This window comes from Podarcis tiliguerta, assembly GCF_965153285.1.
Source record: "Podarcis tiliguerta genome assembly, chromosome: 1".
Taxonomy (NCBI): Eukaryota; Metazoa; Chordata; class Lepidosauria; order Squamata; family Lacertidae; genus Podarcis; species Podarcis tiliguerta.
The window spans coordinates 80,015,786-80,038,104 of record NC_139534.1 but is presented as its reverse complement, the minus strand read 5'-3'; the positions used below and the strand labels follow the sequence as shown (position 1 = coordinate 80,038,104).

The 22,319-nt window shown below is 39.8% G+C and overlaps 1 protein-coding gene across 3 annotated transcripts in view; it reads right to left on the bottom strand.

Annotated features, from left to right (window-relative positions):
• Nucleotides 1-22,319, bottom strand: part of LDLRAD3 (low density lipoprotein receptor class A domain containing 3) — a 115,565-nt gene that overhangs the window by 78,877 nt on the left and 14,369 nt on the right. For all 3 annotated transcript variants that reach the window (XR_014510915.1, XM_083439419.1, XM_083439420.1), the window contains exon 2: nucleotides 6,221-6,367. Coding sequence is in view for 2 of the 3 variants with exons in the window: in XM_083439419.1 (XP_083295545.1) it covers nucleotides 6,221-6,367 (147 nt within the window). In the remaining variant the exon portion in view is untranslated. The remainder of the gene's footprint in view (nucleotides 1-6,220; nucleotides 6,368-22,319) is intronic.

The following is a 22,319-nucleotide window of genomic DNA, read 5'->3' as shown; positions in this document are numbered from 1 at the left end:
TTTGCCATACATTGGCCTGGTTTGCACAGCACACTAAGCTAAATCATGGTTTGGCACAAATATGTAAAGTGCTCCATCCCAGTTGTTCTACTGCTGTGCTGTACTGCATGGCTTGTATGTCATCCAAACTCTGGCTCATGGTTTAGCTGTCCTGTACAAACCACCAGCCAGTCTGGTAACGGTGAAATCACAAGTCTGAGTTTGGACAATAAGCTAAGTCAAGCCGTGACTTACCTAAGCAAAGCAGCTGCAATCCCGTCTCCCCAACCCACCTGCTTGTACCAAGCTATGATTTGGCTTAGTGTGATGTATAAACCAGGCCACTGAATAACTGTCCATTTTACTCAGCTTTTTGTACTTAGTAATTTAGTTATGTAATGTTGGCCCACTCCTTCCATTCTACTATTCCAATTCCGCTAATTGCAAATTGTGAACCAAGGAATGATAGCTTCTGGACTCATATTTCTAGTGTAAAATAATGTGATTTGGGGATAGGTGTTGTAAGGATTCTGTGACCCAGACAAACATTTTCTGCCATAAACCTGATACTCCCAAAGACTTCAGAAGTGTCATGCCTTAGAAGAGTACAGCTAATGTAACCTATACACAAGAAGGGCCTCCTGGATTAGCCCTATGGTCTCACAGTAACCAAACAGATGCCAATTAGTGGTACAAAAGCAGAACCTCAGTACAACAGCACTCTTACCTCCTACAGCTTCCCCCAACTGATATTCAGAAACATACTGCCTCAAACCATGGAGGCAGAGGATAACCCTTGCAGCTAGTAGCCATTGGTAGCATTTGAAGCCATCCAAGTTGGTGGGCATCACTGCCTCCTGCAGGAGTGAGTTCCATAGTGTAATTATGGTGTAACAGTGCAATAGAAACAAGTATTTTCTATTGTCTTTCCTGAATCTTCCAACATTCAGTTTCATTGGATGGCTACAAGTTTCCTGCCTGGCAGGGGGTTGGTGTTTCCTGCCTGGCAGGGGGTTGGACTCGATGGCCCTTGTGGTCTCTTCCAACTCTATGATTCTGTGATTCTATGAAGTTCTAGAGTTGGGGGGGGGGGGTGGGATTCTCTATCCGCTTTCTCCATGTGATGCACAATTTATTACACTTCTAATATCTAATCACCTTTTGCCTGCCTTTTCTCTAAACTAATAAGTCCCAGATGTTACAACCTTTCCTCATAGGGGAGAAGCTCCAACCCCTGGATCATTTCTGAACTTCTTCCAACTCTACAGAACTGTATACATGATTCTAAATATATTAATTTTGTTAGACCTGTATACCACTGCTCTTCCAGGCTGCTGAGGCCTCAAGCTGATCTCCCACCGCTCTGCAGGTCAGGCCCAGATATTCTTCAATAGAATTGTAGCATTTCATCTGGAGGGTCACAGGCTCCTCAACCGTTTTATTCAAATGCTAAAATTCTATTGGTTACATTCACAGCAGTTTTCATCAGAAGAGGTGTTAAGTCTATAATAACCAACACAACAAATTGTCTAGAGGCAAATTTAAAATCATTGTAGCTGTACTATAAGGACCAATTCGTCCAGACATACAAGACAGAAATAAATCCATGGTTAAGTTACCCCTTTTGGAATGGGGACTACACACTGCTTTTCCAGGGGCAGCTTCCCAGCAGTCAATGACATCAGGGACAAAAGATTGTGGGGAATCAGCTTAACTTAATTAAGCCGGTTAATAAAGAGCTAATACCAGATTGGATTTAGCAGTGCCTTAAAGAGATACATGTGAATACACCCTGGAGTGCTGGGGAAAAAGTTGAACAAGTACAGAAAGAAGTGCCCCAGTTATTGCAATTGGAAAAGATACATTTTAGTAGCTCTCTATAAAAGGTAACATTGATCTGTCATACACTTAGTTACATTTTTAATTACAGATCTTAATGTTTCTTTTTTGGGGAGCAGAATCCCACAGTGTTGCAAATATAATGTTGCAAAACCTACTCACTTTCATAAACAAGTTGGATTTGTGTTTGTTGGTTTCTCTGGAAACTTCTCTCTCTTTGTATCATGGATGGTGGCTCATATTATGGATATATGTATTATTTTATTTATACTGTTGCTACAAGTTTGTCATGGCCTTTGGCTAAAACAATAAACTTATGAACTGAATGCAGTCATACCTTGGTTGTCAAACAGAATCTGTTCCGCGAGTTAACTTCCAAAAACATTCGACAACCAAGTCGCAGCTTCCGATCGGCTGCAGGAGCTTCCTGAACTGAATTGGAAGGTGCGGAAGGCACATCTGACATTCGGGTTCCAGAAAACGTTCTCAAACTGGAACAGTTTGAGAGCCAAAACATTCAAGTAGCAAGGCATTCGGGATCCAAGGTACGACTGTACTCAGTTTCATAGCAGAGTGTAGACCATCAGCAAAGATCAGTTGGTCCTATTGCTTAGATCAATTCAACCTCTGTGACCCTTGCCAATACTGCCTAGTTAAATCATGCTGAGATAGATGTGCCCAGTTTCTTAATGTTAATGTTATTCTTCAGGAACTGAGGGTGCCACTACTACCTCTCTCTCTCTCTCTCTCTCTATATATATATATATATGTCAGTCTCAAAGGTTCAGTTTTCGAGCAAGATGACAGTATATGCATTTGGCATTAAGTCTCAATTGTTCAAGAGGATTTTCTTAATCCTCTGTAGTCAGATTGCAGACAAAGGCCAAGATCCTATCTGATCATCTGGGCTTAGGATAAACTGTGGGATTTGGTGGGGGAGGTGGTCATTGAGACAGCAAATAGTTCAGGTACTGAAAATGAACTGTATTCCAGGCCCACTGCATTTTGGAGAAATTATTTCCTAAAGGGCACAATTTTAGCAACAAATGAATAGGACATTGTAGTGACTCCTATCGTAAACACGACTGCACTCTGTACAATCTGTACAAGCTACAATCTGTACAAACTACAATCAAATGCTACTGGACCACCTGTCTTATTTGATATGGGAAGTGGGAGTCTGCCTTAAGCTTGCTCTAAATTTTCCTTCTCTTTATAGTCCTAGAAAGTCATGCTGTTTACATCATAGGCGATGTCTTGCAGGGCTTAAGTAGGACCTGCTGGATCAAGCCAATAGCCCACCTGGTCTCACAGTGACCAAACAAGTGACCATTGGGAAGCCCGCAAGCAGGACCTGAGTGCAACACTATTCTTCCCCACTTGTGATTCCTAGCAACTGTTGCTCCAAGGCATACTGCCTCTGGTAGTGCAAACAGAATATGGAAGCATGGCCCTTTTATGTCCTCTGTATTTTATATGCCAATTCTACCCTTATTGTCAAATGGAAACCTTGCAACCATCATGTATAATTTGTAAGTGTAAGGGTTAGTTTCTCTAAAACTCTCTGGAAGGGGCTAGCCTTGGAGACTGTTCAGAACTACAGATGACGCTCCCCAGTCTTCCTGAGTGGGGAGCAAATTGTCAAGCGCAAAAGACTCAAGTGCAGTTGATCACACTGGCTGCCAATTAGCTTTGAGGCACAATTTAAGATGCTGGTTATTATTACCTTTAAATCCATACACAGTGGGACCCAACATAATGGAAGCGGTGCCTTTTGCTATCTAAATCTTCCTCCAGCCAATCTACACGGGAAAGTCTGATCCCGTCACCCTACTCGATAAATAAAATCCTGTGAGTTACAAAGCAGGGCTGTCGTGTAGCACCTTAAGTATGCTATGCTCTTCCCACTTGGAGCACACACCTTAAACATTCTTTTAATTTCACAACACTAGTTTTACATCTTGAATTTTCTGTGCTTTCTGGCATGTTAACAGTGGATTGATTTCTTCCCATTGATTTTATTTACTCAGTGCTAGAGCTCTTGCCATTTTTCTCCATTTTGTAAGGCAAGTTACGCCATCATTTTGTAATGAGAAAGTCAGGGTATAAAATAAATTAAAATGAAAGTCTGCAGCCCTCCAGAGTTATTTAAAACTGAAAATCTATCACCACGGTCTCTTCTGTTTACATGTACCTCACCTGTCAACTATAGGGCATAACAGGAAATGAATCACCTGCTTCCCAGATTCCTTTTCCTTTGCATTATTTTTAAATTTATTCATGAGATCAGTTCAGTTAGCAGACAAAGGTAGGGAAAAACAAAACAAAAAAAGGATTATTATCTCTGCTTGGGTGAAATAAAAATGGCCTAGCTAATATATTTTAATAATCTAATGCAACTAGAAAAGGGGGGAAATATCATAGTTCTGCAAAAACATCAATTGACAAATCCCAAGACATTAACCCAATCCAACTGACGAAAGGAATTTTATGAACTGAGGTTTTGCAGCTATTTAAATTTTACTGGCAGATACTATATTAATTACTACCAAAACCTTGTGGATCCAGTGTATTGTCAGTGACAAAAGAATATTGTGAATTGAGTCTATGGTCACTGGCAGACTATTACTGACTTATTCATAAGCAAAAAAGAAGTCTGTTCAGCAACACTTCATTAATTGCTTATTTTCAAGGCAGTAGGTAGCATGCAAAGAAGAAATAAACAAAATTATATGAAAAGGAAAATAAAAATATATTTGAGTACTCTTTTTTTAAATGCACACACACACACAGAGAGAGAGAGAGATGTATTCCACTGGGTTTAAGGATAAGATTTGGTCTTGAATACAGTGGATGGAAAGAATGTTGAATTACACCTAAACTTGGCCAGAGATTATTATCCCAGGTCCCATAATGACAATCCCAGAACACCTAATTTAAGATACAATTGTAAGCCAAAAAGGAAATCCAATCCACTCTTTGCTGTTAATGTTAATTCTTTGTTGTCAGGCGATCAGGGCCACACAACTTTAGGCAACAAACATTACATCACAGTAGTGGTTTTGGTGCCATGGAATGTTTTTGCCTAAACAGCCAATATAGAACTTAGAAAATGTGTTTGCAAGACACATGGTGCTTGCTGGGTCTTAGTTTCCTTTTGCAAAGATTTAACCAAAGAACACATGCATTTATTTGACAAATAAAAAGCAGAAAAGGCATTCTAAGTTCAAGCTGAAGTTCTGTCAGCTGCCCTGACAGAACGATAATTTACGGCAACACTGAATTCTTCCCTGAAGTATTATGATTATTTTAACCTCTCTTCCTGTTTCGAGGTGAAGTGAGGTTGCAACTAAAATGTTTTCAATTGAAACAAACAGAAATGACCCAATCAAAGTAGAAAGAAGTCAATCAAGTTTTGAATATTCCCCAAATAGATTTCTTTCCTATGCTGTTTATAAGTCTCTGTGGAAGACAAACCAAAGACAGAACAGAAAGAAATAACACAGAAAATTTGTGAAAATTGTTACTGTGTTTCTAAGAAGGAAGCGTGGAAACGAAGGCTGTTCTCACTTGGACCCAATGATAAGTGTCATAAACTTAGGTCCTCAGAGCAGAGACTATGAGTGGCTCTAAGCCCTGTCCTTTGGCGTAAGAGGGGGTTGAGAACATTCTGAGGATTGCAGTCTTGTGGAGAACAATACACAGAATTTATAGGAACAATGATGTTCACATAGGCAAGCATTACGACTGACAGTCGCATGCACAACTTTGCTAATACTTACCAAACTATTTATGTTTGATTGTGAAATTCTGCATAAATGAATTGCTCTCTGCATTTGGAGATTTTGAATTACTGTATGTTGTTTATAGGGAAGTACTGATCCACATTTCTTCTGTTTTTGTTGTGAAATCATGTGATTACACTATTTCATCCAGATCACTTTTTGCAGGTATTGCACTCAGCAAGCTCATCTGCTTTTGCACATCACTAACCAGGAAAGTGAGCGGGAGGGGGAGATGCAAACTGAAAAATATGGTAAACCTGTTCCAGAATTTTAGAAATTATGTGGGTTAAACTGAAATATGGGGCAAATTCGAGACACAAAAAATATTCAAACAGACTGCATCTGCTCATGACAAATTTGGATAGAGCAAACGCAGATTTTATTGCCAGCCCAGCAATGAAATTTGCAGTGCCCTTCAGAAAGGTACTGTCTTCGTCAACCTACAATAAATTGTACTGCCACCAAGCAAGAAGCGAACAGTCACTTCAGTTAGACAAACCAATAAGAAATATGGTAACACTGGTTGAATACTAATCGCTGAAATGCATTTGATTTTTACATGGCTGAGTCTTGCTATTCAAAATATGAAAGGTAGCAATCAAGTAGAGGACACTCACGGCATTCCTTCTCATCACTTTTGTCAAAGCAGTCTGGCAGCCCATCACATTGCCAGGCTCCTGGGATGCAACGTCCATTACTGCACATGAAGTTTCCAGGAATATTACATTCATTTGTGAAGTTATTCCAAGGCAACTGTTGGCCTTCTGCAACAAGAAGATAAAATGCACAGTGTTTACATATGCAGAAACTGCTTTCACATCTAAAGCAATACTGCTGGCTCCCCTTTTCCATTAGTAGAGGCACCCACTGAATCAAAGGCCCTTCCATGAACGGCACAACAGTGCCTGCCTTAAATAATACCATGTTTGGCCTTAGTTTTGGTCTCTGCCTTACAAGGGAGCCATCCATTATGATTAGGGCTAGAGATAGAATAGCTGAATAACTGAGTTTATATATATATATATATATATATTCAAAGGAAAGGGAATCACTATTCATTCACCTTAACATGAAAAGATCTCACAAGCTAAAATTTCTTTGCATTGGGAGAAGCTACAATTATTAAGGATGCAGTTCTATACATACATACCCACTGAAGTCAATGGGATTTACTTCTGACTAGATATGTATAGGATTACACAGTCTACAAAGTACCCTCTCCAATCCATTTTATGACTGGAACTGCAGACTAGAGCTTTTCCATCACACCTGCCCAATATCTTATTCCACTCCCCACTATTCACACAGAGGAAGTGGGTGGTACAAAAGAGGGACCGTTTTTTTTCAATTCATACAATTAGTTTATTTCTAAAGTTCTAAATTCCAGTTTGAAATTCTGATAATAGTAAAAAATGGTTCATCCACACTGATGGAATTTGCCAAGTTTTGTAACCTGTGTGTGTATTTGACAGAGACATTTTATTTTAACCCTAGTTAACTAAGAATTATTGGAGGAATAGTTGCATAAACAAACTTGGATTTTTATTTATATGTGATTTTCCGGGTCCAATCCCCAGTATCTCTAGATAAGCAACTCTTAAGTGACTTGGCCTAAAGATATTACTAAATGAAACCCTCAAGACTGCTGTTAGTCAAAATATATACTAATAAGGATAGAGGATTGTGATATTGGAAAGAAAGTAAGTCTTGCTCACTAAGGTATGCCATTTTCTATCTCAAAGTGAACCATCGTCATCAGTTTCAGAAGGGACTCAGTGTTAACTTTGAAGCAAGTTCTGCAAATACGATTTCTAGTTTATAGTTGTTGATTTCATGGGGACATATATGTTTTAATACTTTGAATACCAGCATAAAACATGCAGAGGTAGCATCAGCAGTACAGAAATATAATGTTTACTCAGGCAACTATCGCTGACCCTTTGATTTCTTAAGCAGTTTACATACCATGGAATACACAAATAATAAAAAAAGATCTCTTAAGATGAAAGGGTAAATCAAGGATTGGGCAACCTCATTTAAGAAATTCAGCAACATCTTTAATGTCTACACATGTTTAACATCTCCTCCCAATACTTCAAGCTGCTTTCATGTACCATTTGCTTTACATAGTAATAACACCATTTTCCATCTTATCATTATGGTTGAAAAGTACAAAATTATTTTGGCACAACTGCAAGTGTTTGGTCCCCACGGTGCTGCAGTAAACAGTATGCACACTATGATAGCTGCCTGTATCTAAGTAGACATATTGAGCTCTGGGATCCCATTCCCTCATGGTTTTCAATGCTGAATAAATTGTATAATGCTTTTCTTGAACCTTAATTTTTATGAAGTAGTTAGCTGAAAAATCTCATGTAATTTTTTTTTAATGCAGAACTTCAGAGAGTTCAGAATCATAATAGTGAGAAACAAAGATATTTTTAATAACATGTCTTTCCTTAAGAAAAAAGTTGAGATTTTCAAAATTCTGATATAAATCTTAACTGTTTCAGTACTGATTTCATTCCATATCAGATGAAAGGCAACACAGCGCTGACCAGAAACTATAATCAATGTTACTTTTGCCTTTGTCATTTTGATCATTAAAAGTTCAAACATTGCATTTTAAAACGTCTTTACAAACAACTTGGATGAAGAAATTGAGGGGATGCTTATCAAATTTGCAGATGACAACAAACTGTAGGGGTAGGTAATGCCACAGAATTTATTAGAGCAAGCTAATAAAATGAATTTCAATAGGGACAAATGTAAGGTTGTGCACTTAGGCACGATGAACCAGATGCACAAATATAGGATGGGGGACCCCTGGCTTACTAGCAGTACATGTGAAAAGGATCTGGGGACTTGGTGGAACACAAGCTTAACATGAGTCAACAGTGTGATGCAGCAGCAAAAAAGCTAACAATAGTTTAGGCTGCATCAACAGAAGTATAGTGTTAGTACTATAGTAATAGTACCACTCTATACTGCTTTAGTCAGACTACACCTGGAATACTGTGTCCAATTCTGGGGACCAGCATTTAAGAAGGATGTTGACAAGCTGGAACATGTGCAGAGGAGGGTCTGGAAATGAAGCCTTATGAGGAACAGTTGAAGGAGCTGGGTATCTTTAGCCTGGAAAGAGGAGACTTGAGAGGAGATATGATAGCCATCTTCAAATATCTTAAGGGCTGTCACATGGAAGAGGTAATAAGCTTGTTTTCTCCTGATCTGGAGAGTAGGAGAAGTCACAAGAAAGGAGATTCCAACTAAACATCAGGGAAAACTTTCTGACAGCTAGAGCTGTTCAACAGTGGAACATTCTCCCTCAGGAGGTTGTGGACTCTCCTTCCATGGAGGTTTTTAAGCAGAGCTTGGATGGCCATCTGTCATGGATGCTTTAGCTGAGATTCCTGTATTGTAGGAGGTTGGACTAGATGACTCTTGGGGTCCCTCCCAATTCTACAATTCTATTACTTTATGATTCTATGAAAGTGCTAAATGCTTGTCGTATTTTACCTCAGGGATGGTTGCATGTCCCAGAGATTCTTTGTACCAAATTACGTAGATGCATTCTGAATGTGCTCTACCATCATGCTTTCATATCCTCTCCTTTATAAAAATTTCCAATAAATAAATAAGAATAATTAATCCCCAAACTGACTGTGCTTGGTTTAATCCCACCAAACATGACATGGCTAGGCTTCACAGTTGGAGATTGTTGGTGAAATCCCCAGCCTCGGGTTTTAAGCGTCTCCACAGCAGCTGTTGCTTCTGCTTGGGTAGAGACAAAAATAAATACAAAGCTCACAAGTCCTCTTTAATGGCTGAGAGAAAACAAGGAACATGTGCCAGTTGGGAAATAAAGTTTGTGTAGAAGCTGTGGGTGGCATCAAATCAATATAAAGTCCAACCCAAGCCAAAACAGATAGACAAGTCATGGTTTCTTGCTTATGTAAGAAACTAGCTCCATGTGGTTGCCTAAAAAGAGTGTTTCCAACACTAATGAGCATTAAAGAAAACATTTTACAGAAGGGCTTCATGTTATCCAGATAAAAAGTTATGACAAAGCCAAGCAAGTAACACTAGGGGAGAAATATACTACATATTCATGACTGCTCCTTCAACTTTTTATTCATGCATTACTTGTGTCAGGCATTGTATTGACAGTGAAGCAGGGCCACTCTTTTAGCCCCACCTCAGGTATTTCCACCACACTCATGAGTTGTGTGTGATTACCTGCAGAGAAAATCAAGTATGTGAGTACCTATTCTCGTGTAGGGGCTCTGCACATCTGAATTTATCTGCAGACAACTGAACATAACACACAGCTTTTGAGGAAAAGGCCCAGTGGCAGAGGAGGGGCTAAATGGATAGCCCAACTCTGCCGTCAACACAGATATGCCCCAGGAGACGCATTAGTAAGGCTTCAGAGACGACATCCATAGGTAGGGATGTCACTTGTCTGCCCTGCCTCTCTCCCCTCCTCTCCGAAAGAACATTTCTGACTAAACACCAGAGAAATAAAATCTCTGCATAGCAAGCATTATGGGTAGCTGACACCATAGCATTAATAATACAATAAGAATGAGGGTGAGGATGTTTGGGCTACATCACTTCAGTGCTTGGGCAGTAGCCATATTTTTAGCCTGCATTCATATTAACACAAGTGAACAGCATTAGGCAACCTATAGGGAGCTATACAGCTGAACATATTACACTCTATCCCACTTCACTGGCAACAAGAGAATTAAAAGTAAAACTTATTCTCTAGGATGCAAACTGGCAACTTCACTTGTGCCCTTTGGAGGACTTAATTGCTAAGTAATGCTGGGGCCTAACGATCTGGAAGACACTTCTACATAAATCCTTGCTATGCGTGCTATAGTGCAAAGGGCAGGCATTTTGCAGAGAAGCTTCTCTTGATTGCAAACAGCAGATTCAGAGAAACCTATTTTTGTTATGCCACAGTAAAGTAAGAAAGAGTTTAAACTTCTTTGCCCAGCCCCCCATAACCTAGAGGCTAAAGCTTCTGTGGGGCTGCTATTCACATCACAAAAACATATACATTAATTGTATTCATGCAATGGACTTCACATCAGCTTTATCTAAGAAAATGAGAAACAAAAAAACCTGAAACCTCAACAACTTTAAAAGCCATTGGTGCAGAGACAGAGCTGTACCTTGGCTAATACTAGTAAAGGAAAGATAGAGGTTTAAAATTGCATAGGGTGGGAGTGCAGGACTGCACAGCAGTTAGGAGGCTACTCGCATTATATCTGGCACCGTGCCTCAGAAGGAACACTGTTCCATGTCCCTTGCTATGAATGAGATGGTAAGAGATGGAAACTACTAAAAATCGATACCCCATTATTCACTAACTTGGTTTGGCCCTAGATTCAAATTTAACCTTTTCTTTATAAGTGCTCTTACACAAGATCAGACCTGCTGAATCAGGCATCTAGTCCAAAATCTTATTTCCCACAGAGGATAATTAAATTGCACTGGGAAGCTCAGAGGCACAGCTTGAAGGTTTCATCCCTCACCCACTAGTTCTCTCTGAAATTTCCATACAGCTTTTGATTAACAGCTTTTAGTAGACACATACTCCATGAACCCGGTTTTAAAGCCATTTAAGCTAATGGCCATCACTAAATACTAGGGCAGTGAATTTCAGCATATGTATGCAAGCATGCAGGTGGCAAGAACTAACATAAAGACATTCAATTGTCTAACTTTTCATATGAAAATGTCTAGCATGGCCAAGAAAACATGTTCTCTGTCTATGCAGCAGTTTACTTTTCCTGTTAAGTCTATCTGTGGCTAATTGTTCTCTTAGCAAACACAACTGCTAACATTTTTATTGGCAACCTGTGAGAGAGCCTGTGAGCAGCATTTACACAAACAGGAAGGAACACATAGCTCAGACACCACAAGAGAGTGCAATAGTAAACCCTAAAAGCTTCTCAATCTCTTAGGAGTTTCAAAACCAAAAGGTTTTGAATACCTACACTTTCACAATGAACTACACTTAACTAACACATGAAACGCCCACCAGATCAGGCCAGTGGCCCATATAGCCCGTCAACCAGGTGCCTATGCACAGCCCAGAAGTATTTCCCCCTCCTGTGGTTTCCAGCAACTGGAATTCAGAAGCATACCTCCAGCAGTGAGGGAACCAAATGTGGATCTGATTTCTTTTTATTTATTTAATTTCTTTTTAAATTTATATCCCACCTATCCTCTAAGGAGCTCAATGTGGTGTAGATAGTTTTCTCCTCACCCCATTTTATCCTTGGAACAACCCTGTATGGTAGCTTAGGTTGACAGACTGTGACTGGCCCAAGGTCACCCCATGAGGTCACGTGGGGACTAGATCTCTCAGGTCCTATATGACACTATAACCACTGCTGGTGGTTAGAGCAGGTTACAGAGGCAACTGGATGTCCTATGAGATGCTACTCTGAGCTATCTGTAAGGAAGATAAAGGTAAAGGGACCCCTGACCAGTAGGTCCAGTTGTGACCAACTCTGGGGTTGCAGCGCTCATCTCATTTATTGGTTGAGGGAGCCAGTGTACAGCTTCCGGGTCATGTGGCCAGCATGACTAAGCCGCTTCTGGTGAACCAGAGCTGTGCACGTAAATGCCGTTTACCTTCCTGCCAGAGCAGTACCTTTTTATCTACTTGCACTTTGATATGCTTTCAAACTGCTAGGTTGGCAGGAGCAGGGACCAAGCAACAGGAGCTCACCCCATCACAGGGATTCGAACCGCCAACCTTCTGATCGGCAAGCCCTGTCTCTGTGGTTTAACCCACAGCGCCACCCGCGTCCCCCAGTTTTGGCTTCATAACCACAAATATGAGAAGACTCAAATCAATATTCATATACAGATGATGATGTATATATCAGGTAAGTCCTATTAGCTAGGTATATTTTCATCTATGCATGCACATACACATCCCACTCTCCATTTTGTGTTAAGCAAATGCTTCTTCAAATTGAAATGGAAGTTTAAAACTGGTTAAGCACTGCTGAGCTGAAATTGTTGCAGGGCTGCAATCTGAAGCCATAAACCCATAAAAAGTAAGTGCATAGAAGTTGTGAAGCACAATGCTCAAAGCACATTTGTCCCATAACTGATAAATGGTTCCAATAAGAAAAGAGGTACATTTTCTTTTAAAAATACGTATCCCCATGATAAATGTAAGATGCATTATAAGAGTCTTAACTAGAGAATGAACCATTAAGAGTCCAAAATTGCAAATTGAATCCTGAAAGACATTCAGCTACTCCCAGAAACACTCAGAAAAGCTTTTACCAACTCAGATCCTTATTAATATTCTACTCCTGCTTTTAATTCCTGTTTTAAAGCATTCACATTTTGCTGTGTAAATGCAGTTTTTATTGGCACTAATTAGCTGAAAGAACAATAAGAAAACAAAGCTGAACAGATAAAATAATGCAACTTATTTATGATGTTATGTACACAATCCAAAAGCTGCGGCTGCGATTTTGTGAAAGCATTGTGTCTTCTTGCATACTGATACCCTCAAGCTCCAGAGTAAAATCATCAATTTTACTGGGAGATACAAGAATTACTTAAAATCGAATTGGGTGGAAACCAAACTCCATAGCTATAATGTGACAGGTGTTAAGCGTTAACTAGAAGACTACACAAATAAAATGGATTGTACTTCAAGTGATCAAATCTACAGGCTCTCAAGAAAAACTGTTAGAATGTGAACTTTTGCCCACCAAGCTCAAGTACTGTAATAAGGCTGTTAGTTTGCTGCTGCTGTTGCTGCTGCTGCTGCTGCTGTTTTTAAAATGCCACAAAATTACCATCAGTTTGTTTTTGGAATGCCACAAAATTGTTACTTCTAGTTTGTATTTATTTACGGTATCTAATTAGTGAGGTATTCAATTTTTGATTAAAAAAACTAAAGCAGACCTGTTTAGTAAACCATGGCTAAAGTTAACCAGTTTGTCTACTTGAGACATAATTCTGAACTGCAATCATTTTGGGAGGCAGGGGAGGATGTGAGCCCAAGACTTGCTGAGCTGCTTCTGTAATAATAGTTTAGTGTTATGTCAAACAAGGCCACTGAAATGATTTAGTGTCAGATGTAAATAGCCTGGTTTAAGGTACACCACTGATTTATGTTTCATCTGAATTAACAAATTATGGTTTACACTCTTCCTGCAAACCCCAATTAGAAACTAGAGTTTAATCCTGATTTGCAGAGTAAGTGCAGACAATAGTTTGCATGTTCAGCTGAAATGCCAAGCAATAATTTTCCTAAAAGCAGCAGAGGAGGGGTGAAGTCTGCCTGCGCAATGGAATTATGGAGTGAAAGAAGAAATCTGAAACATGGATTGTCTAGAGGGTTGAATCCCAGTGTTGCATTTATAACATTTTACCTCAGTACTTATCTCCCCTCCATGATTCCAGCTGGGGTCCAGACATAGTGTAAACCATGGTTTGTGCTAACCACAACTGAGAGCCTACACCATACTTTGAGCTTCCAGAAATATGGCAGACAAATCATGGTTTAGAGGTGGTAATTGGCTTTTGATTCCCACATGCTCAGGACTTGGCTTCAAAAGTTCACTGCTGTCATAGTTTAACAAACCATGGTTTCATGTCATGTATAAATCACCTTAATTTTACAAAGAAAAATAAATTAATAAATCAGTTCTGCTATCAAAATGGTTTAGCATATTTTATATAATAAGGGATCCTGAATAACTGGGAAGCAGATGTTTTATTTACTTTTGATATACTGTGTGTACTTCTAAAAACTGGTGCTGGCAGGTGCCATCTCAGAAGAGTCATTCCCCCTAGGCATTCTTAAATATCTTCCTTCAAGACACACATTGATTACCTAAAAATAAAGTCAATATGCTTTTTGCTTCAGAACTGTTGCTTTACACTATACTGTAGTGGAGTTTGGAAGAAAAAAACCCAAATCATCCTTTAAAAACAACTAAAAACCCTTTTTAAAAACTATCATTTTACTTTTATCCACCCTTTTCAGGGTGCACATAAACTAAGTCTGTCCAAGGTGGTGTGCAGAGATTTTGGAATATCTTACACTTGTAACATTCTTCCTCTTCTCTGGACTTGGTAAAATGTACTTAGCAAAGTTTATCAGTAATTAAAATAAGAAACAAACTAATTTGTTAATTTCCTATACAGATAACAGCAGGAGCAGTTATCAAAGAGGTTCTTAAAAAGTTCCACACGTATAGGGAGGTTTTTAATGCTTGATGTTTTTATTATGTTTTTAGATGTGCTGTAAGCTGCCCAGAGTGACTGGGGAAGCCCAGTCAGATGGGCGGGGTATAATTATTATTATTATTATTATTATTATTGCAGTTAAATCCTGCAAATTCTTCTCTAGTAAATAATTTGGACTTGCTAGTAATCAAATAACCAAACTTGCCAATATAGCACATAAATAAGCCAGAGACTGTTCTGTATTTCCTTGATTTTTGTTAACAGCTTCTTTTATTTGTATGGACTCAAGAGGAAGTTGGAGAAAGAAGCCTGTTCACACACCTGTCATTTCATCTCACGCAGAAAAAGAAAAGTCCATGCATCACGACACTCAGGAGAGATAGGCAGTGAGGAATGGAAAAATCTGTCTGCATGTGGGGATTTGAATAAGAGTGAATACAGTTAGGGAAACTATTTTTGTAAAAAATAAAGCACATTGATCACACTGATCACCAACCCTGCCTACACATTCCGCCTGTGGTCCTCCCCTTTTAGTTTCGCCAAAGTTTCTTTCTCTCCTTCGGCCCCACACCACTGCTGCTGCTTGGGGGGAGGCAGAGAATGCAGGCTTTTTTCTCCAGTGTCCCATAGTAGCAACAGCAGCAGAGGGGGATGAAGAAGTGGTTCCGCTCCCCACTTGCCAACAGGCAGGAATAGTGGGAGCATTGGAAGTCTTGCAAGGCCTGCCCAGCACCTACCAGCCTGTGTCCACCTATGTTTAACTCCTCCTTGCTCCTTCACCAAAAACAGCCACTTACTCTCCAGAATTGCATTCCCTTCCTCTTACAGCTCGGCCAAACCAAGCCACAGAGGAACAGGCAGGGCAAAGCAGCTCCTCAGCAACTGTCCTGCTCCACTGCCACTTCCCTACTCCTTGGCCTCCTGTGCCACAGAGGCCAAAATGGCAGTCTCAATGTGAGGTGCACAGTGGCAGCAGAGCAGGACAGGTGTTGGGGAGCTGCCCTGGGCTGTCTTGACCATTCCTCTGCTGCTTGCCTGGGCTGCCAGCTCATTCACCTGCCAACTGTTCTGTCATCACACTGCAGTTCACATGGTCTATCAGCAGCCACACAAACTGCAACGTGACAACAGCCATACCATTTTATTATATAGTAAGAAAGGAATGCTGCAGCCTGGTATGAATAAATTAGAAGTCTAGACAAGGTGCCTCAACTGAAGGCAGTCCTTCTGAACAAGAGAATATCCATTACTCCCAGATTCATGAACTATTTTAAGAGGGGGGGGGGGAGATGCATCTCTGCTCTAGGGTAATGAGAGATTCATGACAGACACATCTTCAGAAGGAGGCAATTTTGTCTCTAATTCTTGAGACAGGCATGAAGACATTTGGCATATTCTGAGAACTATGTAATGAACTCTGAATGCATCCCTCATGCCCAAGTACATCACAAAGTCCTATTGAGTGTGCAGAAACTAATTAGTGTCTAACTGAGCTCTCCCAATTGTGCCTACTGGTCTGTCAATATATTCAACTTTTAAGTGAAACAGTAAGATGAAAGCAGTTTAAAATGAATAAAAATAGTTATTTTATTTACTTTTAAATAGCATAATACTTGAAATCATTACCGGATACCTGGAAATAATAGCTTTCATAGTTACAGTCTGAAAAACAGGACACCATCCCAGCTTCTTAATATGCTCTATTCAGCAATAAATTTTAAGAATATGTGCAAAATATAATGCGACCAGTTATTTCCTGCATGTATTACATTTCAGCTGCTTTCTGTAAGCAAATCAATAACACAAATGAATGGCATTGCATTTTGTCAATGGGATACAAACTGTTATGAAGATGCACAGCAGGCATTATATTGAAGTCAGCCCCATTCTTCTCACGGGAGTTTAATTTCACCTTATCTACTCTACTTATTCATCACAACAGAAACCCTCGCTGAAAGAAAATATATATCTCTATTACAACAGGACGTATATTCAGCAAATGCAGATAGGAAATAAATGTGCACTGTCATGTGCAGTATTTTCCAATGGCCAAGTAAGGGAAGAGTAAGGGCTAATCTTATTGTATGGCACAAGTGACAAATTCCAGCCGACAAAAATAGCCACAACAAAATGCAAGTAAAGTATATAATATATTAAGACAACCTTGCGACTAGTAGGAAAGTAATATAATGGCTTGCAATAAACAAAGCAAGCTTCAAATTACATCATTTTAACTGATAGCTGTATCTTGCAATGCAATGAACAGGCAGGAAATAATGGAATGAAGTGCAGAAGGGAAAGATTGAAGCTGCAAAGCAGAGCAATGATGAATTGCAGCTTCTTTACAAAGACTCAGGAAAAGCTCTCCACAGCATATATACAGCATGCAATACTCCAAGACTGTGTAAGTGTAGATCCGGCACAGGGCATGGGCGTAGCCAGAGGGGCAGCTCCCCCCAGAGATGGAGCTACCTGCTCTGGCACACATGCTGTGCACCCGGGGCGGGGCTAGTGTCCCGGGGGGGTGGGGCAGTGTTGTCAAACCCCTCCCCCAGGATGATATCCGGGGCGGACCGCACCCACCGCACCCCCTTCCTCCGCCAGTGGCTCCCCCCCCCCCCAGTGTTGGAGACTGGAATAGAAAAACTTGGAGCCAAATGGCTTCTAGGACCTGGGTTGTGGGCACCAAAACAGAATGTCTGGTTGCCACTGGGGAGGGGGGTCGACAACACTTTTTATTTATTATTTTGTTAAGCATGAACTAATATGCAATTCACATCGGTAACACATTGTTAATATCACATTTTTAGCAGAAATTGTTAATACATGTTTAAGTTGGTGTTTACAAGAAAATAAATTGGTACCGTACTTCAGTTTTCAAAACACTCTGCTCCTTATTGTTAAACCCCTTAACATATTGTCTGTGCTTAACATATACTTTGAGGCTTCAAAGCACATACATTTCAGTAATCCTTGAGTGTCAGCCAATTTTTCAGTTTTAAAATAGCTATATCTATAGCTAAATGAACAATAGGTACCTTCCTGAAAGGTTTTTTATGGCGATCCTGTTGCCATTTTTAAAAGTTTTTTTAAAAGGTGGGGTTTTTTTAGTTTACTAACCACTCCTGCAGATGCCAAAACGTTTTTGTGTCGCCTAAGCTCCCCCCTCACCTTCATCTTTTTAAAAAAGAGAAACTACCCACACTCACATTGACGTGCAACCTCTGAAGTGTTAACCATAGGTCAATGTGACCCTCAGCCAGAAAAGGGTTAAAGCACCCCTCAATTACAGAAACAAGCAAACTTCAACCAGTTATATATGAAGCTGGCATGTTTCTGTAAACCACACTAAAGATCAATTACAGTTTAGGCTTCAGACCTAACATGAAACTGTGGTTAAATAAAATAGGAAACAACTGCTTTCAAATGCATTGGAGGGAATTCATTGACACGCTATGGCAATTGTCCACTGGGGCAAGCATTTCAAATTGCCAGACAGAACAATCCTGCCTCTCCTCCCCAGCATGCTGTTCCGGAGATCCCCCCCTCCCCCCCACGCGCCAATCCTGGGAAACACAGCTGCAAGGGGGGGGGAAGCCCCATTGCACAAGTGGGAAGTCTTTGCACTGGGCTTCTGCTAACAGGACTCAATAGGGGAATCCCACCCTTTGTCACCACATCTAAGGAGAATGCACAAGCCTGAGGCTCGTGAACAAAATGAAAAACCATTGCTTATTCATTACGTCCAAACTGGGCCTTTATGTCTGAATGAAAACCATCTATCAAGGCCGATTATTTTTCTGTTTCCTATGCCTTTAGGGTAACTTCCCAAAGGGTGAGGATCTCATCTCTGTAAATGCTAATGCTCTGTGACACACTGTCACATCAGCTAAACAGGATGGTTTCACTAATTGTTAAAGCAAGGGGAAATATGCAGCATTGTTTAGGATTCACAAGGAAGAAGTTGTTGGTCCTCATCACAATGTCACATTATCTGAAATGGCAGCAGTTCCCATTTTCCAAAGCAAGTGTCTCTTACCTAATCCAAGTTTCATTAACTTCTGCAGAGGATCAATGACAGATACTGAGGAACATAATGTTCCATTTCTGTATCCACATCTATACCACTTGTTCCAAAATACAAGTTCCATCATCAGAAATCATAATTTTATAGAAATACGTCTATACAGAAATAGCAATCTTTGTGCTCAACTCAGAATCAGAGACCTGCTCATATTAGAAGGCTTCTCACCTAGTTCCTCTGCTCCCAGCTATTAACGTGCCAAATGTAAGAGGATACCCAGCAGTCAAGAAGCTTCCTCTGCAAGACACACTGCATTAATCATTTAGCTATTAATGGTCATGTAACTGGAGTATTTTTCCTAAGGACTGAACGTTGCTGTTGTCCATTATGTTGGCAGCATAGGCTTCCATTTAAATAAAGCAGAAGCAAATACCAGGAGGGCCCTACAGTGAATAACACTGCTTGAAACTACAGAGCATTTGTATGGATGAGAGACTTGTTTTTAAAAAGGAACATGATGAATGTGTGAAGCTTAAAGAATAAATATAATTTGTGTAACTTAGATTTATAAAGCTCACTAACGCTGCAGAAGTTGATAAATGGTTATAGGTTTTCCCACCATCTTCCTAACCTCTTATAAGCAATTAATTTCCCTCTGTTCAAATGCAATATACTCTATAACATACACTGGAGGCAGAGTTATATGCTCATCACTTGAATAATCTACATAGGTATTCCTGACTCAGGAAGTTAAACATGCAGCAAAAGAACGTCTCACTGCATTAACCATTCATGTTGCCATCTTCCTGATTAACACCTCATAAAATGTAGGTGCAGCATATAGATGACAGAAAAGCAACACCAGAATAAAACCCTGTGCATTGTTCTTAGGCAGAAAAGCATCCCAAAGGCTCTTGAATATTGAAGAATGTTATTGCTAGAATATTCAGCTAAATAGTACCTCCTTTAAAGAAGCATAGAGGAGCCTTACAGTTGAGGAACACACCAATGTCCCATTATCACCAACAATTATGGGTTCTGGATTCTGCATGGCTGTGAATAAACAAAATGGTTTCTTTATGCAGCCTATTACAGAGAAATCCTGAGAATAATGAGAAGAGTTCAAATCACCACTCGAGATACATATAGAAGAGCAAGATATATTAAAAATAATTAAATTTTCAGTTTGAAACATTAGTAGCAATAAAGAGGCTTACTCACCTGCTACTAGCTTCACATTTTAGCCAGTTGCTGGACATAATGAAAAACAATCCTTGATAATCTGACTATGCAGAACTGCGTAAAGATGTTTCTTTTAGGGTGCTAAATATATTTAAAGATGCTAAATTGTGTTATACTTAAAGATGCTAAATGGCCTGTGATAACTTTTTTTTTTTAAAGTCTTTGCTTGTTCCTGAAGGGAGCTCAAGAATAGTAGAACATTACACAAACAACCCACTGCTGCAAAAACCTTTTCCTTAAGAGTTATGAGAAGGGAGTTGAAGGCCTCCAAAGATTATATAGCAGCATGCGTAGTTACGTGTGCAAAGAGTACATTATTGGTACTGGAGTCTCATGTCCATACATTGCTTAACTAATCCTGGACTCTCTTATGATTAGGCTGATGATTTGTATTCCAATGAGATACTTGCCAAATACCTTACTGATACAATCCTTCACATTTGATCCAGGCTGGACTCCCTGTTGTCCACAGGACTCTCTACTGTTAGCTAGATCTCAGGTGATGCCTCTGTACAGGAGCCATGCCTGGTTCTATCTCATTGCTTTTGTTTGGATGGCTTGGAGATACAGTACTGTAAACTTGATAGAGATGGTCTTCTTGGAATGGTTCAACTAGCCATTTGTGCTCAGAATATACGTTCTTCCTTATCAACGAGGTGGGCAAGGCCATTAGTGTTATTACCACCACAGTGAGGTGAGGACTTCCTGCATCTCTTAAGGAAGCTGTTACATGGCCATTCCTAAAGCACTCTTTCTTGAACTGTTTAGATCCACAGAGTTGCTGGCAAGTCTTTATATACCCTTGGAGCAAGCACTTAGAGGTGGTGGATTCTTTTGAATACTTATCAGTTTCAATCCGGTTTCAGGCTTCATGTCAATCTGGTTTCATACCCACTTCTGCATCCATTTCAATCTGGTTTCCTGAAGGAGATTTGCAACCTTGAGTGTTTTCCTTTACACAGCCATGCTTCTATATTCCTAGCTGGCAGCTGTATAGGCAAGCACACCCTCTTCCAGCTTTGACATTCTTATAACTGTCTTCTCCTTCATCAAGATCAGGTCTCCATAATCCATTCCTTGGCAACCTCAACATTGGATTACTGTCATCAAGTATACATGGGGCTGATTTTCAAGATGATCTGGAAACTACATCTGGTCCAGAACTAAGTGCCAGGATTTTAACTAGTCATTCAGAGCTTACATTAACACAAGCCCTAAATAATCTACCCACCGGTTTGTAGGATCGATTCAAAATCCTGGTTTTGGTCCTTAAAAGTTCTACAAAACCCAGGTCACAATTATCTGAAGTAATGCCCCCTTTCCTCCCAGATTTGTCCCAAGATACTCTATCATAAATTGGCTTGTTGACTAAAATACAACATGTGACTTTTAAGAGCCTTCTCCATAGCAATGCAAACATTTATGAAATGCACCATCACTTTAACTTTTAAACTGTTAACTGAGTTGGCTTTTCAAAGAGAGAATTGGATTTTCAACTGGAGAGTTGTTTTAATCCCTGTCATATTTATTTGTTGATTGTTATTGTAAATTTCACGTTGTTGACTGTATTGTTGTTTTTAAAAATCTTTCGGGAACTGCTCATGAAAACACTGTGTAACAGAGCAGTGTTAAAGCTGAACAAATAAGTAGGTCCAGACTAAGCAAATGAAGAGGTTTCACACTGACAACATGATCCAGATTACACTGCCAACCTTGAAGACACATCTTTATGAGCGACACCTTGCCAGCAAAAACCCTTTGCTAACAGCTATGAATCATGTTCAAGCACTTTTTTAAAACTTGGTGTAAATAGTTCTGCACTGGGGAGATAAAAATCAAGCAACACCCTATCTAAATAAACATTGCACAACAAAAGAGTGAAAACAGAGAGCAACATGAAAGCTCTGCCATTCCAATGAGTGGAATAGAAATTAAGCAAGCAATTATTTGAGGTCTTTTTCAGACCAGAATCCCTGTTAGTTACACCACTTTCAAGTTGGTATGACTTCTTTGTTGATAATGAAGTTGTGCTGGTGTGACCGAGTACATAAACAAGCATTTAAACGAGCAAATCTTTTGAAGAAGAATGCCTTCACATTCAGAAGGGGCTTAAAAACAGTAGCTAATGGTAATTTCCCCTTCCTTCCTGATATATCCTTCTCCCAAACACAAGCTTCAAAGTTCTCCAGAAGAAACAGTCAGCAGGG